The sequence below is a fragment of the Hermetia illucens genome, chromosome 2 (genome assembly GCF_905115235.1).
Source record: "Hermetia illucens chromosome 2, iHerIll2.2.curated.20191125, whole genome shotgun sequence".
Classification (NCBI taxonomy): domain Eukaryota; kingdom Metazoa; phylum Arthropoda; class Insecta; order Diptera; family Stratiomyidae; genus Hermetia; species Hermetia illucens.
Window position 1 is genome coordinate 98,911,652 of NC_051850.1, and position 17,768 is coordinate 98,929,419.

At 43.8% G+C, this 17,768-nt stretch overlaps 1 protein-coding gene across 1 annotated transcript; it reads right to left on the bottom strand.

The window, feature by feature from the left end:
• Positions 1-689: 689 nt before the first annotated feature.
• Positions 690-14,405, bottom strand: LOC119649797 (protein ST7 homolog). The gene is made up of 3 exons (XM_038052101.1): positions 14,109-14,405; positions 13,818-14,054; positions 690-2,032 (listed from the first exon to the last, which is right to left on the bottom strand). The coding sequence occupies exons 1-3, from the start codon at positions 14,245-14,247 to the stop codon at positions 900-902; spliced, it is 1,509 nt and encodes a 502-aa protein (XP_037908029.1). The 5' UTR covers positions 14,248-14,405; the 3' UTR covers positions 690-899.
• Positions 14,406-17,768: the final 3,363 nt, after the last annotated feature.

The following is a 17,768-nucleotide window of genomic DNA, read 5'->3' on the forward strand; positions in this document are numbered from 1 at the left end:
TACACGAAATGCAAGACTTCAACATATTTAGATTTAAATTAAAAAAATACGTCGCCAGAGAAATTTGAACAATGGCAATCAATGAAAACGAAAAGAACTCGAGTGTTTGAAACTAATATGCGTTCTTAAACGAAATTGTCGTCAACATCCACTTCATGAAAAATTTGAGTGACACCCTGCCAGCTTCTCATGTCAAGAGAATGAGGGGGAGCATCTTGAGAGATGTCTCACATCCACTGAAAAAAATCTTCACGGACTTCCTCAGGTGAAAAATCTTCAATAGCGACGGTAGGACTCAGATCATCCTTCAAATGATTCCAAAAAACGCTCTCCGTCGGTAACATTGAGTTTCACTAAATTCCATAGGTAATGCGAGAATTCAAGGCGATACCTGCCCTTGTATTTGTATTTACTTTAAGTCTATCGGATTGTGACTGGTGCAACGTCAACTGTGAAGATAATAAAACTAGAGCATTGCACAAAATAATTTGATGGGAAATTTGATTATAGCAGCAAGATAAGCAAATTTCATCGGAACTAACCGTTTCTATAAAGAAAACCACATTAAATCGTTGAAACTGATGCTAACTCTTTGACTTAAACGCTTTCCACCCAGCATTTCGGTATCATACCCAGATTTTCATCAAACTTGCATCCGTAAAAAAGCAAAACGTAATTAAAACAAAATCTTTTGTAAAAAAACATGTACTGAATTTGATTCGTTCTTGCAAAAGACAAATTCCAATTATACGTAGCATAATCTTACAAAAACGACAAACTTAAAATTATGAAAAAAGTAAGAATAGGATACACAATTTTTTTAAAATCATCACATTGAACTGATTGATTACAAGACTGTATCTAATGTATATATAAATATTTAATGTAGTAATTCAAATTCAAATTCGCGACAATTGTTGCAATAAATTACATGGCCAAATCGCTTCAATACGCTCCTTAACTAATTGAAACGGGAATGAGATCCAGTTAAGTACAGTTTGTGCAATATTTCCCATCGGTTCTGGATATTGATGAGTCAATAGCGCCAATAAGGCCGTGAATGAACACAAGCCCGCCGTGAAAAGAATAAAGAAGGGCAACTCCTTTTTCGGATAGACGGAAACTTCATGAAAAGACGGGAGGAGTTCACGATCCGCACATTCTGTACATGTTGGATAAGGATAGAACAAATGCCCCCGCTCCAAAGGATAAGGAAGCATTCGGAAAGTACCTTCCCATGTACAGTGCAGAAGATTGAGAGCACCCTCCACATTTTTCCAATGTGCCAAATGGAAGAAGGCATATGCCAGTGCTTCTGAATCCCCCCGCTTCAAAATATGTTCAGGAGGTAAAATAAGCGGTTTTGTTTCCAGAAGATATTTCGGAACGTGTGGATTAAATTCCACCGCTCTGTGGATAGCTTCCACAGCACTCATTTCGGCAGGACTTAGGCCTCTTTTTGATGCAATATCAGGCGAAAATTTATCCGCCACCGCTCTTGCTTTCAGTAAAGCCGCTGTATAACAAATCGTTGCCGATTTCGGCAATGATATGTCGTCATATTTTGCTAGCACCGCTTGACAATCTGCATAAGCTTGCATCTCCAGTAATGTTTCGATTAGATTCTCATGGATGTTTAGTACATTCATGATAGACGGAATCTCTTTAGTAAGATCACGAAACATTTTCGCTGCCTCCTTCAGCTTACCTAACTTTCGAGCGCACATTGCTAATCGCCGCTTGATATAGATTAAGACATTTGTGTCTCGCCTGTGGATCCCTTCAGCAATAGAGCCTTGATGTTGCGTACTTTGTGATTTTCGATAATTTGTTTCCGCTACTTTTAATGCAGTTTTCAATATTTTTTCCGCTTCAAGAATAGTTGTGGCTTCTTCCTCTGCTAAGAGAATGTATGCCGGCGCACAGTCGACACTTATTTCTAAAGCATTATGGGCTGCCTTTATCCGAACGACAGGATTTCGTTCACGCCATGCTGTTTGCATGATTTCATACTCTGCTTTGCCCGCATCACCTGTGAAAGAAAAGAAAGAATTTAGAAAATTCTATAAAATACCTTTGAATACATAATTGGGATCACACTATTATCGGCATGAAGGAGTAGAGTAGAGAATTGACTGCCCCACCCGACATATACTCAGACAGTCAATTCACGGACCGATTTCGGTCTAAAAATTGGGCTTGTCACAGGAAAACTATCATTTTCTAGAGAACTGAAATCACCAAAAACTGCAAACGAAATTCGAGAAACCGTATAGGGAAAGAGAGGGAAATTCAATTATGTCATCCATCAAATTAAACGGAGCGACTAAAAGCAACCACAAGATCTCGTTCCAATTGATCTTCGTTCAGAGCAACAGGCTAACAGTAAGTATGTTTGTCCAAAGCGAAAAAACTTCAACAATGCGACGAATGCGACTGCAATAAACTGTTACGCCCTGTGAGTTAGGGCTTAAGAAAAAGTCTACTTGTCGTAAGAGGCGACTAAAAGGTGTAGAAATTTATTGCTATCGAAACGTCAACAACGCCTGGGATAGGGACTAACCTCACGGCAACGACCTTTGGCTATTTAAAACGGGCTACGATTGGTTTGTGGGATATGTGCATGCTCTTCTAAAACGGTAGCGAAAGTCCTCAGAATACTGGCTTTCTCTAACTTGAGCGGGAGTTCCAGCGATGTAAGCTCGACATTCTGGGTCTAAGTGAAGTAAGATGGACTCTGGAGTTCTACCTCTATCTTAAAAAAATAAAGAAATACACTTTAATTAGTTGCACACTAATCAGACTATTTGAATAATATGTACGATTCCGGTCCAGGTTAAGGAGCATCACAATTGAGCAATTACGCGCAGTTAAGGTGTGGCTTCCTACAGGTGACAAGGTCGGATCTGACAACACCTTGCAAGGACATTTGATGGGGAAACACGATCTTGGCGACCGCAACAGAGGGTTTCAACTGACCGACGCCGCACGAGCAATCATATCGACCAAAGCTCCGAATGCATTGATAGAAAAAAAATGGTCAATAGCGTCAAGACGAGAGAATAAAGGAGAGGCCGACCATTGGCGAATAAGATACAACCATGAGTTGTATCAAATATTTGACGATTCTGATATCTTCCAAATAATCAAACTTGCGAAATTGCCTTGGACTGGCCTCGTTCAATATATGGACGACATTCGGATACCTAAAAGGGCATTCGAAAGGAGCACAGAAGGAGGAAGACCGGCGGAAAACTCCTAAAAGCGCTATACAACGACCGATGGATGAAGGAAGGAATAAAGTATGTAGTGTATTTAAGTGGTAATAATCTATAAATTGTCTGAAAATTTCGATGACATAGGGGCACTCTAGGGGCAATGCTGAACCACCAAATGCGGAAATTCTCAGAGAAATCGGATATAGAAGTGACTGAGTCTGTAGCGATATAGTATGAAGGAAATCTAATGACATCTATGGAATTCAAACGTAAAGGTTGGTATCAAGGCTGACAAAACTGTAGGACTCTCCTATCTTCTTTGCAACGAGAAGAACCCGAACATAATGCGCAACATTCCACCTGTCAGCGCTCCTCAGCATCTCAACAACAATGTTGTCTGGGGAGAGATCCCCTGTGATTAAATGCAGTTGCTCCTGAATCCCATCCCACCTTTCCAAGAAAAAAGGTGTGACAGGGGCATCCACAACTCGATTGCAAAACACACAATCAGAATATCGTGTCTTTCCGATCTTATGCAGGTAAGACTGAAAACTGTATGCCCACTTAGGGGCTGGGTAAGGAAATAGTCAGTATCACTGCTGCTGCTTTGACTTGCCCGAAAAGGCTCATCTTTGAATCAAGAGTCGAGTCCAAGGTATTTTACCGTTGATTTTGACTCGATCATCGACTCATCGATCAATATGCGACGCAGGCTCGGAATTCTCTTTTTAGTCAGGATACGCAAGCCTCGCCACTTTCCAACGAGAAGAGATTTTTCGGATTATCAGTTTGTAACCGAATCCCCACGGGTCCCCATTCACCACATTGATCAAGTCATGCCAGCATCTTTGCTCCTGTTTACTGGAAACTCCCCACACCGCGTTATCAGGTTCACAATTGAATTTACTACGGCAGTGTCAGCTGCAGTGCCATCACCTCCATCCGATGGTCGCTTGCCGAAAAGTCGTCCAGAACTCGCTACGCGTCCACCAGCGACATCAGCAATTCCGACCAAAAGGTTACGTCGGGAAGCAGCCTGGGCGCCAGAACGTTGGGATAGATACGGTGTTTAAACTCGCCGCCCATAAACCAAACATCTGTAACATTTAGTCGGGACGGCCGAATTCGTATCCTACAGATCATATAACCAATTCTGATTTTCCCACTGTTAAGAAGCTTCCTCACATATTGCTCCGCAACTTCCACCACAGCAGAGTTTTGAGCCGTTCGGAGTTCGCAGAGGTGATACCAATTCAGGCATTGTTTACCTTCGGACATTCGCGCTTAATGGCCTCTTCTAACTCGTTCTTTTCCGTCAGGCAGTCAAGGTCTCGTATTTCCAGAGAACACGTGGGTTCTAGGCTAGAAACCTAGTCCCCCTTCGTCTCCCCGCCTTTTCTTTCGGCGGTACATCCTTCGTCTCCGCCTTAATTTTATGCAGATGTTTTTCTGATGGCGCGGCGTGTTGTTGCCTTCTTCTTTTGGGTCCTGAAGAGTACCTAAGTTAAAGGTCCTTCAGATGCCCCTTTCTCCTTTCGTTTTTTCCCCAGTTTGCTCTACAACGGGCTGTCTGCGATCCGTTTGGCGTTTGCGATGTTCTCAGCGGAGGCGCGTTGTTTCTGCTTTTCGCGCATCTTCTGTTACACTCCATGTCCGCCTGTAATACCAAATTCTGTCCAATAGCTCTTCCAGCTCCACCATGAGGTAATCAACTGCCGCGTATTTCTTGATGAGAATAGTCGACAATGCTCCCACTCGGCTTCTGGTCAGTTACAGTAGTGTTTAAAATAGTCTAAACTGTGCTTCTTTCTGCAACAACAACATTGCATAGTACGGTCTCGGCTGGAGACTTCAAATCTTTGTAGAGTCCTTAAACAGAATAAATCGACCAAGTTGAACTCTCCAGAAAGCCGAATAGTACCGAAGTCTGAGAAAGATTAACATCAAAATCTGAAAAATCTACCATTACAAACCCAAGCTTATACTGGTGACGTGGCTGTGTTAGCTGTTAATGAAGACCTCGGAACGGTAAATAAAAATCTACAATATGGCTTTTATTTGATTTACAGTTGGTACACCAGACAAGGAGTTTCAGCAAATCCAAATAAAGCCACGATGATATTATTTACAAAAAGGGATAAGCTGAATGACATGTGCCTTCAAAAGATGATGGAAATAATCCATCAACTAGTCAAGAAAGTGAGATATCTGAAAGTTATTTTAGATAAGAAGTTTGTTTGAAACAAATGTATATAGGCACTGTTTACGGACTATGCAAATTGAGGCGAGGCTCAGTAAGATTCTACCCAAAAAACATCAGAGCCCATCCTTTCTTAAAAAGTCGGAAGACATCTGGACGGAATTTTCTAGCGAAACCTTGGAGCTGCTGGTTCAAACCCACTTTCCCGCCAGCGAAGAGGACTGTGAGTCAGAACCTTGCTTGGAGGGTTTGCGACCACCCCAGCTGTGCGAGACTCTCAAATCGGTAATTACCGAGGATAAGATCGGCTGCGCTATAAACAGCTTCTCCATGTGCAAATCTCCAGACCCAGATGGCATAAAGCCAGTCATGCTACAGAAGCAGCAGGAAAGGGTTGTGTCGTGGCTTGTTAAGGTTTACCGGAGCTGCATCTCTTTAAGATACGTACCACAGTCCTGGAGACGCGCACGTGATTTTCATACCGAAAGCGGGCAGGCGCGGTCATGAGTCCGCAAAAGACTATCGACCAATCAGCCTGACCTCTTGAAGGTGAAGGTGGTGGCGTATGCCGACGAAACATATTAGTATCAGGGATGTTTCTGTCCAGTATGAGCGACATTATGGAAAGAGCGTTGCGAAGGGTGTGCCTGTGGACCACAAGAGGCGGACTCAGCATAAACCCAACCAAAACGCAACTGATCCTATTCACCCCCAAGACAAGAATACCTGAATTCCATCTACCACGGCTGAATGAACAAAAATTGGTTCTTTCCTCTAATGTAAAATATCTGCGTGTAATTCTGGATCCAAAACTAAATTGGAGATTGAACATAGAACTGAGGATTAAGGTCTGTATAGCAGAGCAAGAGAACCTTTGCAAAGACATGGAGTCTCCGGTCGAGGATGGTTCTCTGGGTGTACATCGCTGCAGTGCATCCGATCCTAACGTACGCTCTATTGTATGGTGGCCGACTTTGATAAAAAATACTATAAAATGAAGCTTAATAGGATTCAAAGAACCGCGTGTGCAAATGCTACTGGGGCTCTGCAGTACTGCCCGGCACATACTCTCAATGTGCTCCTGCATCTCCTCCCCCTAGACCTCCACATTAAATACGTTGCAGCGCGCAGTGGCATCAGACTACGTGAGTCCGGATGCTGGGCAACGAACTCCTACGGCCACAGCAACATCCTAGACGAGGTACCTCGGGGAATCTGGGTATACCCCACAACTATGCCACACACAAGCTGAACTTCACGAGAAACTTTACTGTGCAATTTCCAACCAGGGCAAAGTGGAAGACGGACGGCGTGTTGCAAAGTTATGACTCAGTATTCTTTACCGACGGATCACAGATGGCCTGTGGAATTAGCTCTGCTCTTGGCAGTCCCTCGGCGAATACAGTCGGTGTTCCGGTGGCGGCTGTCGGGGGCGGAGTCTACTCGCACTACCTAGCAGCCGCGGGCCTGAGGTGGCGAAGGCTAACAAGCTGTGTCAAGTCAAAGAGAATTTTGCCTGCTTATAACATAGCCCGATCACGAGAGCTTCTGTGCCAAACGTGTGCAAATGCATTCAAGATTACTGCGGTCTGCACTGGGCACTGGCCCATGGGGGACCATGCCGCCAGGCTCGGCATACACTAAAATTCGCAATGCCGAAAGAAGGGGAACCCTCATGCACTTTCTCTGCGATTGCCCAGCTCTAGCTAGAATTAGGCTACGGACACTGGGTAAACCATTCTTTGGGGACCTCAGAGAGATTTCTAGCTAGGGTGGGAGAGCTGCTTTCCTTCGTGAATGCTACGAGCTGGCTCTGAATATTCGAGCCGGCTAGACTCTGCCATAACAGCAGTCACGGTCTTAGGAGTTTGTCGCATCAAAATGGCGCACCACAGTGCTAATTGGGCTTCTCGGAGCGGCAGCTGATACCTACCTACCGCATGCAAATTGAATATAACTTGTAGTCGAGTATGTTAAAGTGAGACAAAAGCATCTTTACTGTAAGCCATGAGCACGACAGCGGGCGCAGCTCTAGATGTACTAGTGCAATGAAAACAGTTAGTTTAGGTATTGGGCAAACAACAGTGCTTTAGAAGAAATAATAGGAGAGCCGAATCCAATCTTATAACGCCTTCTAAATTTCGGAAATCCATTTATCTGCTTGGCAGAAAAAATGAACTAATTTATAAACGTAGAAAAAACGGAACGTGGCGGGATATACTGAGGTCTTCCGGTTAGAGGTGGGTAGGTGATGTATATAATATTACAAAAGTGGAATCTCCTTAAAATTTAATATCGTATCATCATTGCGGAGCGCGATCAAAACATCATTAAACATTACCTCATCACCTAACATTACAGCATTACCCAGCATCCACCCTAACATTACCGCATCATCTATTTTTACTATTACTTATTACTTCTCTGAAAAGCACTGTTTCGTAATGTAATGTCAAATTACAAAGCATCACCCCTCTTCGTAGCATAAGTGGCCGCAGTTGTTGTCGAGTGCCGAGCTGAGCCAATGGCGAGCTGTTGCCGACACCGAGCTGATACCGACGTCGAGCATCATTTGTTATGGTAGCTTGTTCTCTTGGCTGCTTTAGGCAGACTTTGAGTTGGCTTTGCGCTGGCTTGGTTTGGATTGACTTTTGGCTACAGAAATTATTTCGGGTGCAAGTGAATATGTAGATGCAGATTCTTTGCTTAAAGTAAAATTGATCCATAATGTTTTCGCTCGGCTGCTGATCGATGTATGTATGTTGCTGGTGCTAGACCAAATGTAGGGTTAAGCAAGCAAGCTGAGATCAACAGAATCCATTGGATCCAATGGATTTTATTGCATCCGAAAAATTCTTAATTACATTGGTTTCACTATTCACTCTTTCAACTAGAACTGCGTGATGAAATCGCTTCACGCATTAACGGAACCTGGATGAAGTGGCGTTCCACAACTGGTGTTCTTTGTGATCGACGTATCAACGAACGTCTCAAATCTAAAATTCACCGCAATGTCGTCAGTCCTGCCGCGCTCTACGGTTCTAAGTGTTGGCCGAATATAAAAGACAATGAAGGGCGTCTTACGGTAATGGAGACGAAGATGTTGCGTTGGACTAGTGGAGTGGACTAGAATGGGGATATCCGCGATCGATAAGGAGTTGCACCAATCGTGGAAAACTTGCGAGATAGGCGTCTTCGGTGGTATGGTCACGTAATTCACACTAACGAGAATTCACTTGCCAAGATTGGTCTGAACATCGCAATCGATGGTAAGCGACCAAAAGGCCGGCCAAAACAACGGTGGCTTGATACGCTAGACGGGGATTTAAAAGCCTCGAAATTGCGTCCAGATCAGGCAATTGATAGAGTGAAATGGTGAAACCGATCACGACGAGTCCACCCCCCTTGTGAACGGGACAAAGGCTGAAGAAAACGAAGATTCACTCTTTCAACATAGTGCGCGTATAATTTTACTTCTGGTTTTAGAGTTGGTTCAATGGTAAAATATTGGGGGTGACTTTATCCCATATTTGATTTTTAACGGGCCTAGAATTCAATCTGATTATTACGGGCGAACAGTCTGCAATACGAAGACGGAATCCTATGAAAATGGATTGGACAAAGTCAATAAACTTCTTGACAATAAAGTACAGCTCCCTAGGCGTCTAACGACTCCTTTGGGGCTGGAAGATGAATTGGAAACTCTGAACTGCACACTTTTAGAGTATTATGAAGAGGCTTGCCCTATTTCCCGAGGCCAAAGCGGTAAAACGATTCCTCGGTGGAGCCGGGAACTTCAAAAACTCAAGAAATCAACCAGGCGCTTTCTGAACCGTGGTTGCAAAAGCAATAAGAACGAAAACTGGTTAAACTTTCGGAACTTACAGCGTTAATATAAGAGAGAGCGTTCTGTGAGGAACTGGAAACCGAAAAGGGAATTTAAGGCTGTGCAGAGTCCTTAAAAAGGATGAGTCTGCCAAGTTGGGCTCTCTTAGAAAACCCGATGGTACTTTCACGAACTCCGGACTGGAACCAGCTCCTGGAAGTACACCATACGGGAGAACGGGTGAGCGAAGTGGTAAGCGGAAAGTTGAGGGTTCTTGCAGCCCCACGCAACAACACGCAAGTACTGCAAGGGGGACTGGAATACTGCGAAAACGATTGTTACCTATGAAAAGATGAGAGTATGGCATTTCAAAGCACCTGGCATGGATGGCATCTATGCAGCAATGCTAAAGGAGGGTATGGAGCACTTAGAGCTATTGCTAAAAAATATTTCTCTAGCAAGTCTTGCTTCGGGCTATGTGCCGACCTCTTGACAGAAGATTAAGGTAGTCTTCATACCGAAGCCTGGAAAAAATGACTATTATAATGCAAAGAACTTCAGACAGATCAGCTTGACTTCATTCTTGCTGAAAGTTAAGCACCCACTTAATGAAAACCAACATGCTTACCAGCGTGGAAATTCCTGTGAGTCTGCTCTTCATTCTTTGGTCACAAAGATAGGAGATGCAACTCTGAAGGGTGAGTACGCGATGGGGGGTGTTCGTGGACATTGAAGGGACCTTTGACTGTGCGCCTTTTCAAAAACTTTGTGATGCCGCCAGAGTGCATGGTATTGATGATGCTTTAATGAGGTGACTCCATGCTATGCTAACGCAAAGATTGCTGTGTGCTGAAGTAGGTGTCGATTACCACCTAACAGCAGTAGAAACGAAACGCTGCCCCAAGGAAATGTGCTGTCGCCACTTCTATGGAGTAGGCTGATCGATTCACTACTATGCGAACTGCAAATTTGCCAATACACGCTCACGCTTATGCTGACGACGAGGCTGTGTTTGCTGTTGATCGGGATCTTAGAACGGTGTGTAGAAATATATAACGTGCCGTTGATCTGATAGACGGTTGGGCCTCAGGCATGGTCTTTCAGTTATTCCAAATAAAACCACAATGGGTTTATTTACAAAAAGAAGGAAACTGGATGAGCTTTACCTCCCAGAGATGGGGGGTACAACCCTTCAACTCTCCGAAAATGTGAAATATCTGGGAGTCTCTAAATAAAAACTTCTTTGGAACAAACATGTAAAGATAAAATTGAAACGAGCTCTCACAGCTTATGGGCTATGCAGACGGACCTTTGCCCCTACATGGAGACTTAGGCCTCATGTGGTAATGTGGATATACATTGCTATCATTAGGCCGATGTTCGCTTATGAATCCGTAGTGTGGTGGGTTAAGGTGAGACAAAAAGGTTCTCAGCGTAAGCTAGCCGCACCGCAAAGAACTGTGTGTCTGAGTACCACTGGTGTCATGAGCACGAAATCCGGCGCAACTCTAAATGCATTACTCAATTTGCAACCCTTGGATATATTTATTTAAAGCATTGCAATGAGAGCAGCTCATAGACTAATTCGATTAGATCTATGGGGAAACAACGCATGTAGGGGGCAGAGAGCATTGAAAGAGTTACTGGGGGTACTGGATCCAGTTCTTACGTCTCGTGTGAATCTCTCTTCCGATTCCCGTGTCCTCATACATCTGTTTGAAAGAAGATATGAAGTTACCCTGAAACGTAAAGAGAAGTAGGAAGTCCCAGAGAAATGCGTGGCGGAAAATACGGAAGTCTTTTACACCGAGGGTTCAGAAACAGAACAAAACGAACAAAAACGAGAAGTGGGCTTTCAAGCCGAAGTTTATGTGATCCTAAGGTCGTCAAAATGGGTGATTGACTAGCAGTTGAAGTGCAGACGCATCACAATTATAGCCAGACTGCATTGAGGGCGTGAAGTAGTCCCTTGGTCACCTCGAAAATCGTTCAGGAATGCAGAAACCGTTTGGTTGGTTTGGTTTCTGGTCACTGTGGCGCAGAGGGAAATGAAATGCTCTAGCGAAAGAGGAGTCAATCTCCCCTGTTCCGGGACTGGAACCAACAATTGGAGTACCAGTAGCATTGGCTAAAGCTGTCTTCAAAAACGGGGAACAAGCTTCCCACAACTACCGATGGCAGAGCCTAAATGCTGCTAGACACACCAAACTTTTCCTGCCAGAACCGAACATGCGTACCGCAAAGTTTATGCTGTCGCAATAAGGAAGCAGAATCTATGGAGCATTTCCTATGTGAATGCCCCTCCTATGGATGCATCAGGCATCAGATCTTCGGTGCCGACGTTCTCCAGTTGCGACGGGTAGCATCACATCCACTAACGGAAATCCCGCGATACGTTAACGAATCCGGGATATTCCGTTAGATGGAGGTGTCGAGTACAATAGGTCACCACGTCCTGAGTGCTCAGAAGCTAGCTTCTCCCCCACCACATACACACAGACAACGGGCGAATCGCAATCTGCATCTGCAACTGCACTGAAGACGTTGAGCAATTAAGAGATCAAAAATCGTTCAGTAATATAAAATTCTAGTTCTAGATTCAAAAAAATTGAACCACTCTGAACTACTTGAACTGTGTCATAGAGATAAATGAAATCTCAGATGTTTTAGTAAAAGAGGGCACATTTTCTCACACGCCAGGACTGGAAGCGGCAATTGGAATATCAGTAGGAATGACTAATACTGCTACCACTACCCATAATGACAGGCAGAACCAGAAATATGCTGCATAATTTATCCTATCGAAAAGCAGGAAGCTATGCAGGAGTTCTGTGGGCATTTAACTGACCATCTTCCCAAGCTGGGCATATGTTCAGATAGGGGTAGATGATTGGTGCCCATCCTGTAAGGAAGAAGCGAAGTTCATGCAACACTTTCTATGCGAATGCCTTCTATGAATTCACGAGATGTCAGATTTGCAACACGAAGATTTGCTTGTCCGAAAAGGCAACTAAAATGGATAGAAATTTATGGGTTAAATTTTAGAACTTTATTGCGACAACAACGCCTCGGATAGGGGCTGACCCCACGTCGCTTTCTCCAACTAGTAGAATGGTGGAATTCTAGATGGTACTTGGTCTTGCCACATTTATGGAATGTGTTTTTCTAGTCTAGAAAGCAAAGTGGCCCAGGTTCAGGTCAATAAAGATTTCCGATAGAGTGGAGAGAGGTGCTTTCTACGAGCAATACACGCAATTCAGGACAGGCTAGAAGTGACATTGTATTCGCGATAGGTGATCTGGGAGAGTTCTGACAACACCTTGCTCAGACATGTGGTGGGGAAACACAGTTTTGGCGCCCGTCACGATAATGATTCCGGAGAGGCGCTGACATCGGCCTCGATTCGTAGGGAAACATTGGGAATCGAAGACTTCCGGAGTGGAATATGACAATTGGAGAGGTATCTGGGTGCTCCTTGCCGTTGCAAACACAATAGCTAAAATAATCCTGGAACGCAGGCTGATTTCCGTTTCAGAACCTCCTGCATTGACCACATCAGTAGACTTTGAGAAAGCTTTCGACAGCATGAACAAGGAGTGTATCTGTCATGCTTCACGCTGGAGAAGCGTTCCTTAGAAATTAATAGATATTATCAGAATGACATATGATGTCGCAAAACGTCACGAACTGCATCCAAACCGAAGTCCGTCAAGGTTTCATCTTATCGCCGTTATTATTTGATCTTGTTGCTGATGATATTCTTCTGCTGCTGCCTTGTCCGGACAACATGGAAGAATTCGATGGGCTATGGCATTTTTTCTTAAAGCACCACCCGTAGGCGATGTGCTAATTAATGGATAGGTCACACGTTAAGAGCGACATTTTCGTTCCTGGTTACCTGCCTAAGATGGCCGACGAGTGGGTCGACCTAGAAGCACTTAGCGCAGAACAGTAGAGGAGTCTGAGATTCACCTAATTGGACAGAATACCACGAAATATGATCATATTGATACCGAAGTGTGGGCAAGGTTGGATTATCACAAACGCTAAAACAGCGCTTCTGCTCGTGCAAAACCGCACGCTATATCCTAGCGCAAAAGCATAATTTTAGAATTCCAGCTTACACCAAAGGAAAAATAAAATAATCCTTCTAGTCTGGCTCGAAATAAAGGTAAGCTGAGCTCGCATAGAAGGATCGTTCAAAAGACAGATAGGATGGAAAATCTCTCAGAAAATTTAATCAGAGCAAACAGGATTCTATAAATTGGGAAAAACAAAGGCTGCCTAAACCATTTTTTGTTCTCGTTTCGATCTTCACTTGAAGTAAAATCGAGGAACGTACAGGCGGAGGCAAAATATTGTCCCCCAATATCCCGAGTTGGAGTATTTGTTGACCGAACATTTTTGAGGACCGAAAAACATATTCACTATCATAATATTTTCAGGCCGCCTGCTACTCGCAGGAAACTAGGAACAACATATTTAGGACTGCCTTTTATCTATCCGTCATGAAAGGGTCAGTTCTTGTCTAACCCGACCCCCTAGAGGATAGCATCCCAATTAGTTTTTTTACCTTCGCAAGTGAAAAACGTCTGGTGGTCCTGTGCGCTCAAATTCATGTCATAGTACGTGAGCGGTTCCTTGTTCGTCGCCCAGTAAAATCGCTGATACTCCGCGCCCCTGAACAAATTCAGAGGATTTCGCCAAACTTTGCACTCAGGTATCTGTTGGCCGCCGTTGTTTCCGTTCGATTCGCTGGAACTGTCACTGCCATTTATCCACGGACTGATGTGGTTGATAGAGACTTGTTCTGTGGGGAAAGTACTATAAACGCGGATCCCAAAAGCGTACAATCTGACCTTACCTATAAAGGACGTCCCATATTTGCGAAAATACCACCATTCGAAGATGAGAATAAGACCCGAGATAAGGCTCGAGGTGCCGGTCAATGCAACATAGAACTTTGGCGTTAGAGTGCTCAGAAACATCGACGAGTCCCACATGATTGTTGTGCTTTATACATTTGCCCTGCACTTCGTAACTTAATTCAATATTTCGTGACGCGAAAGGATTTGTTCCGCGTCGGACGTAGCAAAAATCTGCACAATTTTCCGCTCCGAACTCACTAGAATCGCTCTACTCCGTGCACTTTAGTGTCAACTGTTTGACGTTTCTTTCATGTGAAGTTGCCGTGTTTGCATGGTGTGTGGATGGAATGGTTCGAGCATGGGATAAGTTAAAATTTAGGTACAGTTATATACAAAATTGGATTGTAAGCAAAAATTCAAATAATAAAAGATAAGGGATGAGAGTTCCCAACCGTTGTTTGTATAAAATATCGAAGTCAAAAATAGCCAACTCGCTACGTGTCCAAAACCCTGCAAAAATCCTTCTAAAGTTTATCACTTTGTGTTCATTCTGTCATATACAACAACAAAATTAAACACGTCTTATTTACCCAGTTAAAAAGGAACGTCCTCTTTAACCTGGCCCTCGAGAAAGTGATCCGTCATGCTGAGGTAAATACAAGAAGTACGATCCTCTTTAAGTCCACCCAACTACTGGCCTATGCTGACGATATCGACATCATGGGAAGAACCACCCACCAGAGATCTTGGGCTGCACATCAATGAAAGCAATGCCAGCACCGAAAACCAATCAATCAACAATATCGAACCGCATTGGTCAAACGGGAAGAATAGGGATAGGAGAATACAACTTTGAGACCGTTAATAATTTCGCCTATCTAGGGTCAAAAATCACAACCGATAACAGCTTCGATGATGAAATCCGCACACGGTTGTTGTTGTATTGCAGCTTACAGAAACTGTTCCGCTCGAAACGTTTCACCATAGGGTCAAAGCTCTTACTCTACAAGACAATGATCTTGCCAGTCCATGAGTCCAGTACATGAGGATGGACGCTTCCGTAGCCTACATAACGACGAAATCTATGAGCGATACCAGGACCGTCAGGTTGTGGATAAAATCCGGCTCAATAGGTTACGGTGGGCAGGTCACTTAATCCGTATGGATGAGGATGATCCAGCCCGGAAAGTCTATAAGGGCAATATCTATGGTAGAAAAAGAAGACGAGGCAGACCCTGCCTAAGATGGAGCGATGGCGTAGGTCAAGACGCCAGACAGCTTTTAGGGATATGGAATTGGTAGACCTCGGCGCAAAACCGGGATGTCTGGAGTTCCTTATTAAGGCAGGCCTAGACCGGATGCCGGTTGTTGCACCGTTGATGATGACGATGAAGAAGGAACTTAAATTACCATCTGACTTATAAGAACTTTTTTGGGCATTTCGTTTCATCTTTCCAAAAGGATGAGCCATTTAACTAAAAGCCAAATTCCTACATAGTTGATTCCATCGGTAAGTGTGTTAGAGCCATAAGTTTTCCATCATTCCATAGTCATTCGCATCATGAATGCGAAAGCACTAGCCCATCGCAGGAAAGGAGTAACAATAAACTAATCACGCTTGCATAGAGGCTTAAACACCAGTTGATGGCAAATAAATGCATGGAGATACTTCTCCTAAATAACCAGGGTCCCTTAGCTGTCGGAATTATATTATTATATTATATTATATCAGTCCCAATATGGTTACTATTAACTAATATGTGAGGTATGTGTATCGTCGTTCTTTATAATATGTTTTAGGCTGGCCATCCTCCTGCAGTGTCCGGATAGCTGAGTGGTTAGAGCGCAAGGCTGTCGTACGGAAGATCGCGGTTCAAATCTCACTGGTGTCAGTGGAATTTGTATCGTGATTTGACGTCGGATACCAGTCGACTCAGCTGTGAATGAGTACCTGAGTCAAATCAGGGTAATAATCTCGGACGAGCGCAATGCTGACCACATTGCCTCCTAGTGTACCGTTGCGGTCTTGAATGAAGTGTTCTAACACACTTCAAGGCCCTGATCCAACATGGATTGTTGCGCCAACGATTATTATTATTATTATCCTAGAATAGTGTCTCCTTTTCTAATGTTTTAAGTTTCCATTGCCATTTGCGCCTTGTCATCCACGAGTATCTGACCCGTACACCGAGAAAACTCTCCATTTGTAATTGTCTCAGGCCTCGACATACTCCAACTAGGGCAATATATAGGATCGATAACGAGAGAAAAACAAAATACAACTGAGGCAAACTCCGCCTTGGGCTCCAAATTTCTTTGAGATTCTAACTCGACGCAGCACATGATTACATCTATTATGGCCCTCAAGGCAGATGCCCTTCTCCGGAATTTCAACGATCATCCCATTTTTCCACTCATTGGAAAATATCTCTGATTCGCAGGAACTTACGAGTGAGTCGAAATAGGAACGCTGCAAAACTGCACGGGCCATAAATAACAGTTTCGCAGGGAGACCATCAACGCCGGCGACTTTACTTTTTTTGGAAGCGTTGATGGCAAAGATAATTGCGCTTCCATTTGGAGGAACAATCCATGTACTTATTTTACGGTAGGTTATCATATCATCCTCAACTCAGAATCACGGTCAAGTGCCCCTCGCACCTCTTGAGCTGCTCATTATCATGGATGGAAAGCGTTATCGTCCTTCACCGAATCATCGAAAGGCTTATGACCTCCTGCAATATATAGAAATGGTTGCTATTTAACGCAGTTTCTGTTTCTCTCACCAGCACCGCGTTGGATCACAGCGTATACTAGGCGCACATCTCGTACTGTATCATCATAACGGAGGTTCCGCGTACCGGGCTAACCCTTACTAGCAGCAATCAATATAGCTCCCAACTCCCACGCTTCCGAGCAGAAACATCCAGCTCTCATGATATCCTTTTGGGTTGTGGTCGATAACTTCACATGCATCAGAAGTACGGCCTGCTTTAGTAGCGGCCCATCAATATTTTCAGGCGTGTTGTTCAGAGTACTACATTGGATAATAAGTCCGCGTACTAACATATACTTGTTAGTGCAAGAAGAAAGAAGATATTCAAATAGTGCCAACCTTTAGAAGTTCCTTGTAAATATTACCAATAATGTGTTGACCGATTTCCAAGTTTCACTCGTTTGCGTAGCATCCTTTCAGTAATGCTCAATTGGGAAAAATAATCTGAATCCAAAAAATGGTTTGTAAGTGGCTCAGTAACCTTAAACATGGTGATACGCGCACCCATGATGCTGACGTTCTGGGCCGCTGAGAAATATTACAATTTCAGAAAACATGGCACCAAGTGATTAACTTTTCCTGCCCAACTTAAAGAAGCGCTACAGAGCAGGAGATTTGACTCAAATGGGGATTTTAAGCAGGAAACAGAAGCCTATTTTGAGGCGTTGAACTAATGTGATATCACAAAAAAGTATAGAATCCTTGGAGGGACGCTAGAAAGTGTATTTTCCCTGAAAGGACTCATGTTCACCACAGACCGTTTTCATCATCTAGCTTTGTTGTGGAGTGGGAGGCTACCTTGCTGACCGCGAAAAAATATTAGTAGGCGCCATGCTGCCATCAAAAGTTCTTTTGTTCCTAGTGCAGGTGAAATTGTCGA